General features: G+C 42.1%; 1 protein-coding gene across 5 annotated transcripts in view; it reads right to left on the bottom strand.

Annotated features, from left to right (window-relative positions):
- Positions 1-3658: 3658 nt before the first annotated feature.
- The window catches only part of LOC142578571 (uncharacterized), a 38935-nt gene continuing 28728 nt past the window's right edge, over positions 3659-13865 (bottom strand). For 3 of the 5 annotated variants that reach the window (XM_075687954.1, XM_075687967.1, XM_075687973.1), the window contains exon 6: positions 3659-7680. In XM_075687954.1, the coding sequence (XP_075544069.1) occupies positions 7406-7680 (275 nt within the window). In that variant the 3' untranslated portion in view covers positions 3659-7405. The remainder of the gene's footprint in view (positions 7681-13865) is intronic. The other 2 variants (XM_075687959.1, XM_075687958.1) reach the window with 2 other exon arrangements.

Below are 13865 nucleotides of genomic sequence, written 5' to 3' on the forward strand. Positions count from 1 at the left end.
GGTCAAGCGACCATACTGTGCAAAACCCCGTTTCCGGATGGATGGATGGATGTTATGAGTGTCCCCTTTGGAACGGGGCGGTGGCTTGCGCCACCAAACTCTTGCTACTATGCTGCCTAATATCCTACCTTGGTTAATCAATGAGAAACAAAAAAAAAGACACTATGAACTACCACGTCCAAATTTTCTGATACCCTATTGCGAACTGTGCTTTTGTACGTCTCCGTCTTTTGTCGTTTCCCTACTTTTCTTCCACCAATCCTCCAATCGCCTCTTACTGATGTCTATTGCGGACCTGTTTGCTTTACCACTGCTCCCGCTGAACCCAAGGGCTTCAAGGAGGCCAGTGGTGCCTAAATCGACCGCTGGATAGACGTCTTCACAGTCTAATAAAATATGCTCCGTCGTTTCCCTAGCTTTACCGCAGCAAGCACATGCTTCTTCTTCCTTCTTATATCTCGCTTTATAGGTGCGTGTTCTAAGGCATCCCGATCTCGCTTCGAAAAGTAATGAGCTTCCCTTTGAGTTATCATAAATGGTTTCTTTCCTAATTTCGTTTTTTCCCCTTAAGTAGTTACTCATGGCAGGTTTCTTTTCCATTGCCGCCACCCATGAGATTAATTCAGCCTCTCTGACTTTCCGCTTGACCTTCTTTGTTGCTGTGTTGCCCACCCCACAGGCCGCATACTTGCTGGTAAGCTTCCTAGTTCTTTTCCTCCACTGTGAATCAATGTTTTGCCTGTACAGATACCTGAACACTCTCCCAGCCCATTTACTTTCCTCCATATTCCTCAGCCGTTCTTCATACTCAATTTTACTGCGAGCTTCCCTCACTTCAAAACTAGTCCAGCCCATATCCCCTTGCACAGCTTCATTTGTAGTCTTCCCGTGAGCGCCCAATGCGAGGCGACCCACTGACCTTTGGTTCCCGTCGAGTCCTGATTGTACCCCTGATTTAAAGCAAACAACCGCATTTCCAAAAGTAAGTCCTGGAACCATTACCCCTTTCCACATACCTCGGAGGACCTCGTACCTATTGTATCCCCATAGCGCTCTGTGCTTCATTATGGCTGCATTTCTCTTCCCCTTGACTGTTATGGTTTTTTCCTGTGTTTCCATATATCCGTTGCCTTCGTTTATCCATATACCAAGGTATTTATATTCTGTTACCCGAGGTATTTCTTGGCCCTGTATCTCCACTGTCTGTTCACTGTTATCATTGAATACAATAACACCTGATTTTCTAACACTAAATTTCAAACCTAAATTGTTGGCTTCCTGTCCACAGATATTAGCCAGACGTTGCAAATCACTTTGCTTGTTTGCGAGCAACACAATGTCGTCCGCATAAAATAAACCTGGGAGTTGCTGCTCTATTACTGTACCTGCCTGTTTGTATGATAGATTGAACCCGATATTACTTCCTTCTAGCGCCCTCTCCATCCTCACCATGTACATCATAAACAGCAGCGGAGATAAAGGGCACCCCTGCCTCAGTCCCTTGTTGATATGAACTTTCTCCGCGCTCCTCCTCCCTTCCCATTCAACGCAAACAGTATTTTCTAGGTAAATCTCTCTGAAAAGCTGTATACAATCGTTACCTAAGCCTTCCCCTTCCAGAATATCCCACAAAATGCTGCGGTCTACGTTGTCGTATGCTCCTGTAATGTCCAAAAAGGCCACATACAACGGTCTGCTTTCTGCTTTTGATATTTCAATACACTGAGTAAGAACAAACAAGTTATCATCCAAACGCCTACCTATTCTAAAGCCATTCTGAAGCTCTCCCAAAATGCCATTATTTTCTGCCCATGCTTGAAGCTTTAATTTGATTGCCTGCATTGCTAGCCTGTCCGTTTCCTGTTGTACAGCGCCACCCGTGGTCACATACTTTAGTTCACGACGCCACCGCTACGCTTATTTCCGTAGCACTGTGGAAGGTACAGTTTCCCTTCTCTAAGTTTGTATAGGTGTTCTGTGCTGCCACGTGCGTGCACCCAGCGCCGGCCAAAACGCGCGGCCAGAAACAGCTGACAGCAGCGTGAAAGCGGAACTATGGTCGCTAGAGGAAGAAAAAGCGCGCGACGATAAGCTGGTTCTTTTATTTTATGACGCCAACTTCGACGCTCGTTGCAATGGACGACCCTGACAACGACACATCGGCTCGCTACGCTGGGCTCGACTTCAGCGATTAAGCATTGGTGAACGTGACCTGCTGCTGAGGGTTCGCGCTGCCGGCGTGGTTGCGTACTACTACGATGGCAACTGTATGTCATGACTGTACATAATCGCACATTTGTAGCTTTTCCTTCGTGAAAACCAAATGTCGCACTCACCGCCCCGCGTCTTCGACCTGCAGTTGTTCTTGCGCTTCGGAAATTGCAGGCAAGACTGACGGAACAGCGCTACGGGAAAGCGTTGCTTTGAAAGACACTGCACACGACTTCAGTAAGTCGGCGTTGAACTCGTAATCCTCCGGACGGAAGTGCAGCGAGCATACTATGCGATTTTCGACTCTTTGCCAATGTGCTGTGGCAGAGGTACGGCACTAATCCACTTCGAACGGAGACGTTCACTCGTTGGCACACAGTGATAAGTAATGTTGGATTCGCCGCTGCAAGTGCCCTCGGCCAAGTTCCGCGGACCGCTCGCGCATCCCACGACATCACATGGGCGTGGCATTCTCGCTGCTTGTCCCAAATGCAAGTTTCGCGAGCCAGCAGAAGCAGCGCAGCACGACGCGATAACGAAACAACTGAAACTTCAAAGCGCGCGCGGCGCCGAGTCGAGCGAAAACTAAACCTTTCGACCTCCCATACTACTGAAGGGTAACGTCAAAATGTTTTTTCTTAGAATTGAATAAAGTAGACAAGTAGCATTTTCTTCTGTCTTGTAACCTAGTGAAATGATCTTTTTAATAAGAGTAGTTGAGTACTAGTGACATAAATTATGATGAGGAGTGCCTTCGTCATCGGGCTAGTACCGGAATGTCGCGGGGTCTCAAATTGTGTCATGCATTTACCTCAATTTCTCGGTTACTAAAGCTCTGTTCGCGATTATATTGACGCCTTAGACGTTCTAGAGCATCGCTTTATCACTAACTTGACTTCATAGTAACCTTTAGTGTCCCTTTAAGTGTTACAGCACCCCTTTGTATATATGTCGAAATCTGCTTAATTTTTGATCCAAAAACGTGTGCACTTGCCAGAAGCAAACGCTGCTCTTGAAAGTAGAACTGATAACCTCATTGCATTTTAGCATTACAATTACAATCGATCCATGGGTTTTCACGTCCATAAGTAACACCATGGCCACAGGGCACAAGGTAGTGGAGGGCTCTGCATTAGTTTTGTTTACCCGAGGTTTTTAATCGCACAGCTGGCACGAGCACAAGAAATTTGCATGCAGTTCTCCGATTTACCTGCCACTCTTCAATTTCTTTCTGTTCAGTGTCAAAGGAAGCTTGTCAACTGCTAGCACAGGCACTTCTTGCTGTAGCACCTACCTTTGAATAATGCGCGGAAGCATACTCGAGCTCACTTGCTGGAACCTCAACACATGCAATACCACATATCCTACCTTGCTAATTCTTGTGCCAATTGTCAATTGTGCATTTGTGTCAATTGAAAAAAAAAAAGAAAGAGAGAAAAGGCAGAAGTTGTCAAAGCAATAAAAAATAGTGTTTATTCATTTTTTTCTCCCCATTTTCTGTACATGGCTATTTACAGGAAATTATTCACAGAGGATGACCTGAAAGCTCTGTTTAACACAGGAGAAGTTATTTTGTGCGAATTTATGATACTCTCCACTATTCTTTTCAGAGGGGAGAGGGAAAGGCAGGTGGGCTTGGAGGAGGTAGTCTGGTGGGTAGGCTTTTTTTTTTATTTCTTGACTTTACATAAGGGCTTTCAGTTGAAGGTAGCTCATTATGAAGCACATGAGGTTTCTCATAATGAGAACAGTGCAGCAGACATGCAGCTCAATCATCCAGCTTCCTGATGGCTTGCAGTTGCCAGGTAACAGTGGCATCTTGTGATGTTCCCGGGCCTCGTGGAAACGTGTACCTGGCCTAGTGAGAACGCTGACAATATACAAATACAAGCATGACCAAATAAAGGTGGCAATAAACACCATCGCAGCCAGCTGCAACACAAAGGAAAACATGGAATTGTCCAAAGGTGCATAAGAGTATGACCAAAATGGTAGCAAGAAACACCGCAGCAAACTGCAATGTAAATCATGAACTGTCCAAAAGTGTGCAGCACATGACACGAGTTCAGCACCAGCTGAATAGCCATGAGTAAGTGTGCTTTACACACACACACACACAAGCACGCAGACACACACAGGCATATGCACGCACTCGGAGACATGGAAAAACAATGCAGAAAAGGTGAGTTTAGAACTTGCTGACTAGAGAACTGTCACGCCCGTTCAGCAGCACAACAGGAGAAATAGATGCAAGAGGGATGTTTCAAACAAACTGTACAAGATAAAAGTATACTGCCTAATTATAATTTGGGCAGTAACAACTTGGAAAAAGAAAGTTACATTACACCGCCAAAAATATTACAAACAAAACATGCAAAAGCATGCATTCTCCGTCACAAACACCACACTTTTACTAAAGACACTGGGTATATGTATATGCTAAGTTTGCCAAAGTAATGTGGAAACAATGTTGCTGAAGAAATAGGCAGTATGCTTTTAAAGAGGGCCTCTGGTTGTCTTTAAGGACGAATGCATAAAGTTAATGCCAATTAGACTGCAAAGCATTGGATGAATAAACTGAATATCTTTGTTGAATTTTGGTAGATTTATAAAGCATTTGATTCTAACAGCCCTGCTTTACATTTGCTTTAGTGCTTTCCACTTGTGCATATGAAACAAAAGCAAAAGAATAACAAAACAGCACATATCCAGGACAAACGAGATAATACCAAAACACTAGTCTTACGCATGCAATGAAACCTGGTAAATATGCAGATTATAAATGTAAATGACCACCATTCAAAAAAAAAGAAAAGAAGGCTACGTTAAAAAGCCCCTTGCCTATTAGTACCGAGTTCTCTCTGCCTGCAATAAAATACAAAGGCACCAAGCACTAACACAATGCCATCAGGGGGGGAGAGGAGAGAGAGAAAACAAACATCACTGACAACTTCCAAGGAGAGTGGCACCTGTGCAGTATATAAATGCAAGGAAAACATGGCAGGCACATTTATCCAAAAGAAAAGCATGCACCAGTCAATGCTACTTAAACAATAATTACAAAAATCCTACCCAAGACAAAAAGTTTGGTGCAAAAAGCAAAATACAGCAGCTTCACAGTGCAGTTTCTTAAATGGTGCTTACAGTGACCATAACCAGAGAAATAACAATTTTGCTGCAACAGTCTGGATAACAAAGCCAACCAACCGTTCTGAAATTTAATCACAGCATGAGTCCACTAAGTACATTAGGCAAGGCTAAAGAATGCATAATTGTGTACAAGCAAAGTAAAAATGTCAAAAAACTAAAACAGCAGCTTGTAAAGGGGCCTATAACAGAAAATAAAGAAAAGATGAGAATAAAATAGAGCAATAGGGCAAAAAAAAAAAAAAAGAAACTGAAAGCTTGGCAACTGGAGCAACATGTAAAAACACAGCGCAACCTATCCACGCAAATGCTTAACAGTGTGGTTCATGCATTATGCAAATCTGTAACAGCATAAAAAAACAGTTTAGACTATTACATGAGCACAAGATAAGAAATCCTTCCTTGAGTGTGAGAAACAAGTAAACAAGTCACCTAAAATCATACACAGAAGCAAATGTAGACTACACTGAAAATCAGTGTCTAAATTACTCTTGTGACAGTCTTTCTGGTACGTTTGAAAACTACTCCTATTTACACATTTTGGCTCAACACAGAAAATCAAAAGCTGAACTAGTTAGGCAGTGATCAACACAAAATAGCCCAACATACAGCCATGCCACAAAGAATTTCACTGAGCTATAACTTGATATGGTTAAGTAGCACTGCCACCCGACACCCAGATGGTTGTCACAATTAATTTCAAGCAACGGAACTGATTTAGTAAGAAACAGCAGCATGAAGCAGTTTGCCCAGTATGAAAATAAGACAGCCAGGTAAGTTTTCTTATACAGAAAATTAGCAAAGACTAACACCTTTTGCACATTGTGCACTATACAAAGACTCATGCAAGAGAGGAAAAAAGAAGTGCTTTGAAATGCTCTTTGCTAGATATTTCTCCCATACTGCGCATACAATGAATCAATGCTTCCAAAAGTTACACAAGATGAAATTACATTGCCATGTCACACCAAACACTAACAGCTTTGTACAGCATAACAAGATCAAAAACAGAGTCCAAGCAGGCAGCCACAGTGTGTGTTCGTCAGAGTCAGTTTCAGCTCAGGAATAGTTTTTTTCATCACACAACAGTGCAAGACGAGTCATTGTGGGGATGAGCCAGACCTCTTAAGTACTTTAATCGGCGACACACAACCTGCTGTGAGAAAAAGATGTCATCAAGAATGCTACTTCCAATACGCACTGACGCTTTCCCTTTTGATGCACTAAACATAGCAGCAACACTAAACAAAAGTGGAAAAAGTGAACACATACTCACAAAAGGCACACTGTAAAACGGCATGCCAAATTTGTGTACAGATCACAAAATTAAAGATGGTGCACTTTGTAAAGAAGTGGCCAGCATGGTAAATAACTCTCATGCCTTACTCTTGAAAGAATATAAACTATATTGTCCCAAAAGACTGAACTTTTTTCAGATAGGTAATTGATGGTTCATGATTACAACTATATACAACACAGGTGCACCAATGCACCATGTAACTACACAGCACTTCTGCCACTTCTGTGACGACCCTCAAACGTTAATCCTCACTGCAAAACATGGAGCAACAATGCAGGGTCGTTATGAGGGCAGCTTGGCTGCACCGCACGTGTACATAAACCCCATAAAATTCTTCAGTTTATACTATGCATATGCTTCATTGCATATCAATTGTCTAGGCACATTATTTGCACTCTGGCCTGTTTTTTAACAATTAGACTATGGCCAATTTGGTGAGTCTGATACCACAAAATACTTGGCGCTGTATAGGGGCACCAAGGCTGCTATCAACGCTTTTTATTGGCACTAGCAATTTTAGTGCACAACAGTCGCATTCCACCAAAAAAAAAAAAAAAAAAAAAAGCAGCTGGGGTGTAGAGGGAGTGGGGAGGATAGGATTACCATGAAGGGAAAAACATACAATATGTCTGGTGTTCCCCCTAAACACTATGCCACACGTGCAATCAACTAGAAACAACTCGTGCAGAAAGCAAGCAATGCACGGAGAGGGCACTTTACCTGCGTGGACACCTCTTCCTAGGGGTGTCAGGGAGCACCATCACTGAGGGCAGATGGCACGCGCTTACGACGACAGCGCTGGTCAGGGCCCAGCCAGGCACGTCGCACGTCTGAGTCGAGGCCTCTTGCCTTGGCATGCTTCCGCTTGACACTGTATGCTGCCGAGTCATGTGAAGACCGTTTCCGTTTGCTCTTTTTCTTTCTTGTTGAGGAAGCTGTGCTGGCATCGCCGAGCCTTAGGTGGACGGGCAGCTTGCTGCTGCTGTTGCCAATACGCTCACTTGCATCTGTGGACTCTTCGCCTATTGAAAACAAGACTGCTGTGAATGCCAAAAGAAACTCAAGGATTCTTCTAGACTAACACACAGGAATAGTGAAGTATCAGCCAGGGATGTATTCTCAATTACGTTTAGGGATATATCACCTTCAATGCATATTCAAGGCATTGCGTTTGACACAAAGCAATGACATAAAGGTTGCATCATTTAACATGACAAAACGTTTAAAAAAAAAAAAAAAAAAAAAAGAAAAACAGATTAAAGGGACACTAAAGGCAAATATTAAGTTGAGCTAAAGTGGTAAATTAGTGCTCGATAATCTCTAAAGCATCAATATTATCGCTAACAGAACCCTAATAATCGAGAATGTAAATGCAGGACATGATTAGAGACTCCCCCAGGACATTCAAGTACTTGCCCAACGATGAAAGCCCTCCTCAGTTAAATTTTGTCACTTGTACTCAACCGATCGCTGCATAAAACATTATTGTATTTCATTATAAGACAAAATAAAATGCTACTTGTCCAGTTCTGCTTCACTTTTAGAAAAAAGAACTCATTAAAATTACACTTGACAACGACGCGGGCTGTCGAAAGGCTTTGTTTTCGCTCGAGCCTGTGTCACTCATGCTTTTGAGTTTCAGCAGTTTCGTTATCGCGTAGTGCTGCACTTGTTTTGCTCACTTGCGAAACTCACAAAAACTGCAAGTAGCAGAAAATTCAACTTCCATATGATCTCGCGGGATGCCCAAGCGGTCTATGCCACTTGACCAAAAAAGTAGCTGCAGCGGCAAATCCACTGTCTTGGCTTGATGCTGCAGTCTGTCGGGCGCTGTTTTACTCGCTGATGGCAGCAAAGGGTGGTGATGGCGTATGCAACGTCACCACTCCCCCGGTTGGGTGGCGGGAGACTTGAATTTTGTAAAAGGTTTGGGACCCGTCAGATGCATTTTCTCAAACTAAGTCTTTTCTTGGCAGGAAACGGGCGCTGTGAGGTTTCTGGAACGGTATTCAAAAAGTCTCTGTCGACTTATCATTTGCCTTTAGTGTCCCTTTAAAGGATTCCAAACAGTTGTGAAAGAATGGGACAAATTCATTACCATGATGATGATGTGTGTTCAATGGCACAAGGGCCAGGGATGGCCAAAGAATGCCAAGGAAGTTCTCATGAGTTGTCAACGGATAAGTGCGCTTGTAATGCTAGACGTAACATGGTTGTAAAGAGGCCTAAATACAGCCCCTGTAAAATGTGCCATGTATTATACCGGGTGTTTCAGTGAACAGTTTCAATATTTCTTAAATGTTGCCTGTGGCAGGTAGCAGAATTCTAGTTCATGAGGTGGTCTACTCGAAGCGGCGGACACTACCTGAAAAAAAAAAAAAAAAAAAAAAAAAAAAAAAAAAAAAAAAGAAAAAGTGGAATGCATATTTGATGAATTAACAAAAAAAAAATCACTAATTAACTTTTAGACTAATTACTTTATGGCCCATATTGCAATTTGCAAATCTAGCCGTGGAGTTTGCAAGGCACTGGCGAACTAGTTACTTTCTTAATAAAATGTTTTTGCATTCAAGCACAAAATTAACTGGAACGCCAATGCATTTCTCCGCAAAGTTTGGGAACTAATCTCTTGAAACTGGTGTCATCCTGAGCATTCGTTCCAAGTGGAACCACCTTGCGACCTCCACCATGGCTAGAACTTGTAAATTGCAATATGGGCCATAAGGTAATTAGTCTAAAAGTTAAGTAGTAAACCTTTATTATTTAGTCAATTATGGATTCCAATTTTCTGTGCAAGCAGTGTCTGCCGCTTCGAGTACACCACCTCATGAACTAAAATTGCGCAATCTGCCACAGGCAACCTTTAAGAATTTTTTTAAGTATTTGCTGAAACGCCCTCTATATACATAGAGTATTGACACAGGCTAGCTGGTACAAAACTTTAGTCTCTCAATGGAGGCTGATGTTGCAGCTGTAGCATTTAAAGCAAGTGGCTCAAGGTCCTTGCGTTCAAGGGCCTTGACGAGGCAGTTATGCTACCGGCACTGATGTCATCTCTTTGCAACGCACCATAAATCTTTCAAACATGCCTCACTAATCATAGCCATAATTTATTTTATATATTGCTATAAATTCTACTGCAGCAACATCAGTCTCCATTTGAGAGGCTGAAGTTATGTACCAGCTAGCCTGTGTCGATACTCTCTAGATAAAAAATTTCCGCATTTGTTTCTATTTTTGGACATCCCCTTTACCTATGTTTCAATATTTTCCAGCATCTTCATTGGCTCGAAATACTTATAACCATAGACACTTGAAAGTCTAAATTCAATTATGTTGGATAATTATGCGATAAACTATGGCAGACAATCGAATTTGACTGAACAAGAAATTAAAAACTAAACAAGAACTAGTAGCAAGTTGCACTGTTGTAGCACACAACTTCTGAATGATTATTCCACAATTAATCAGCTGGCATGTTAATGAATTATTTTACGACTATAAGGACATGCTTGGGACTTGTTTCCTTTTATTCTTACATTAAAATGATAGACAAGGCAATGCAAAGCCGCACATCACTGACTGCTGCCAAAGTCTACATACTTTTCTGCAGAAACAAAAGCTGGTGCAACGACTCAGCCTTTAGACATATATTCTGCTCTTGAAGAATGTCACCAGCTGCACTGAAATATTCACTGCCTGTGCTTGTGGCTTCTATACAAAGAATACATTTGGCAACTCTAGATACCATAGCAAAATTTGTTCAGCAAGCCTTCTTGCTTGCTGAACCACCTGCTACCACTTGAAATGGTGTTGAAAACCAATAGATTTCCAATCTCTTAATTACTTTGCAATGCAAATGTTTAACTTGTCATTTTGTTCAGAATCTGTGGTGTTTTTCTACTGCTGAAATTCATCCTACACCACCACACCTACCCAGCTAATGCATTTCTCCTTGTTGAAAGGCAGGGACGCTGTCAAACTCATCACCCCACTAGCATTCTAACATCAGGTCATCTCACCTGAGCGCGAAGCTCACCTCTAAGAATCTGAGGTCTTAACCCTTTAATATTAGACAGCACATATAAGTCCCCCACAAATTTTAAAAATTTTCTATCTAAATATGCAAAATATACCTGAGAACAAGCATAATCAGCGAAAAGAAAAAATATTTGCAGAAGCTTTTGGACAAATACGGGGAAAAACCCACAGCAGAAAAGTGGAAATGGGCTTTAGCCTAAGCCCCCTATGGCTTCGTTAAGAATTATTACAGACAGCTCTAGCACGTAAACCATAGGTGTACATTTTATTTGCTTTATATACTGCATGTGGATGACACTGCAGCAGGAGATCTTGCATTGATCTGTCTCCTCTGCCCATGCATTTAAAAAAAAAAAGCGAGTCATGTGCCAAGCTTCTTCCTCGTACTGTGTTCCTGCTCTAAGCCGACAAATGACGCTTGCTGCCTTGCAGTCAGTGTTGGCAAAAGACATTTAGCCAGAAACTTCATACTCAATACAGAAACTCGGGAAGAAAATTTTTTTTTCTGGTATGTTGCCTGTAAGCGACACTTGTCAACAAAGAGTTAACAACCAAAGGGTGACCAAGTTTTGTAGTGCAAGTTAGTGCTGCACTCCTGATGAAATTCCACTGCGTATGTCGACAAACTGGCCTTACTGCTGCAGCTCCCGCAATCTGAAATTTAAGTGACCTGTCGCTTGGAAACATACAAAGCCAAGTACATACAAGTCTTACTAACTTTTGAGTATATTTTTTTTCCGAATGTTACGGAGAAAAGAAGCCACATGATATACTTAAAGGCGAAACAGTGCCGGCCAAGTAGATGAGCAGTGGCGGCAACGCCAGCATTGGACGTGGGCATCGCACTTCTACGCCGCAAAAGATAAGGAAGAATTCAATTGCACAATGAGAGAGAAAAAAACAATTCAAACTCTGCAATTTTACTCGTTTTGCAGGTCAAAAGCACTCGAAGTGTTCAAACATTGGAAAAATTTGTTATTTTGGCATTGACTGATACCTTCTAGCTCACACCTGGGCAGGAAAAATAAATTGTCGGCAAAATGTTACAAACCTTAAAAAGGTGGAGAACGTTTTGAACTCCAACAAACACGTGCACATTTTTTCAACGATATCTGTCATGTTCGGCGTCAAATGATTTGGCGTGGAATGAACTGCATGTTTCTTGAGCACACATCCTCAATGCAGATTGGAAAATTGTGATGAATGCTTCACAACATATTTCGTCGCGTTACCATCGTGTAATTGGAAACTCAGACCGTTGCTTTCTGTTTCACTAAAAAAAAAAAAGCAGCAGCAGCAGCAGCAGCAGCAGCAGCCCCAGGTACCATAGCTGCACTGAATGTGTATTCTTTCATTGAAATCTGAAAGTGCCCAAAGACTGTTCGTTACAAGCACTATGCTGCAGGTAGTAGAAAGTGAGGTCCTAAATTACATGTCTGCAGGAATCATTATTAGATCCCAAACTAAATGTTCCTTTTCCTATTGGTGCATAGTTCCCCATCAATTTCCAGAGTATAGGGCATGTTGTTTAAGTTTTGTTTCAGAATGGCAGTGACAGTAAGGCAGTGTGATGCCACCGATTTTCAAGTCAAATCTTTGGCTCCTTTTAAACACAATGTAGTCCTTTACTAATAAATTAACTAGGTCCAAGCAGAGCCAAATCCACGATGTCAAGGCAAGCAAGTGTAATCACCCCCCCCCCCCCCATTTCCAAGTGGTGTTGCTACCAGTCCTTTGTTTTTGTATCTTTCCTGGCTTACTGAGTCTTCTCACAATAAGAGCATTTTTCTTCGCATAGCATTGTATAGAAGGGCAATTTACTAAGACAGCTAAACTTACTTTGTTCTCATCTTCATCAGCAGCCTATTTTATGTCCACTGCAGGACGAAGGCCTCTCCCTGCGATCTCCATTACCCCTGTCCTGCGTCAACAGATTCCAACTAGCGCCAGCTAATTTTCTAATTTCATCGCCCCACCTAGTCTTCTGCCGTCCTCGACTGCACTTCCCTTCTCTTGGCACCCATTATGTAACCCTAATGGTCCACCAGTTATCCAACCTATGCAGTACATGACATGCCCAGCTCCATTTTTTCCCCTTTCAATGTCAATTAGCATATCAGCTATCCCCGTTTGCTCTCTGATCCACACTGCTCTCTTCCTATCTCCCCCTTAACGTTACGCCTAACATTCTTCGTTCCATCGCTCTTTGCGCGGTCCTCAGCTTGTACTCGATCTTCTTTGTTAACCCCAAAGATTCTGCCTCGTATGTTAGCATCGATAGAATGCATTGATTGTACACCTTTCTTTTCAGTGATGATGGTAAGCTTTCAGCCAGGATCTGACAATGCTTGCCGAATGCGCTCCAAACCCATTTTTATTCTGTAAATTTCCTTTTCATGATCAGGGTCCCCTGTGAGTAACTGACCTAGGTAAACATACTCCTTCACAGACTCTAGAGGCTGATTGGCGACCCTGAACTCCTGTTCTCTTGCCAGCCTATTGAGCATTATTTTTGTCTTCTGCATGTAATCTTCATCTCCACTGTTAAGTTTCTTCGTTAAGGTACTGAATCATTTCTTGCAATTTGTCCCCAATGTTGCTGAAAGGGACAATGTCATCTTCAAACCGAATGTTGCCGAGATATTCGCCGTTGATCCTCACTCTTAATCCTTCCCAGTTTAATAGCTTGTATACTTCTTCCAAGCATGCAGTGAATAGCATTAGAGAGATTGTGTCTCCCTGTCTGACCCCTTTCTTTATGGGTATCTTCCTACTTGTGTAGTATTAAGGTAGCTGTGGAGTCTCTGTAGATATTGTCCCAGATATTTAGGTAAGCGGCCTGTACTCCTTGATTACTTAAAGCCTCTATGACTGCTTGTATCTCTACTCAATCAAGTGCCTTTTCGTAATCTATGAAAACCATATAAAAAAGCTGATTGTACTCTGCGGATTTCTCGGTTACAATGTATCACATCCATATCATTAATCAGGTACAGTACTTCCTTAAGCCAGCCTGTACCCTTGGTTGACTAAAGTCCAATGTTGCCCTTATTCTATTGGAAAATATTTTGGTGAATATTTTATATAATACTGGCGGTAATCTAAAGGGCCTACAGTCTTTCAATTCTTTAACGTCTCCCATTTTGTGGACTAGTATAATGTTTGC

This window comes from Dermacentor variabilis, chromosome 1 (genome assembly GCF_050947875.1).
Source record: "Dermacentor variabilis isolate Ectoservices chromosome 1, ASM5094787v1, whole genome shotgun sequence".
NCBI lineage: Eukaryota > Metazoa > Arthropoda > Arachnida > Ixodida > Ixodidae > Dermacentor > Dermacentor variabilis.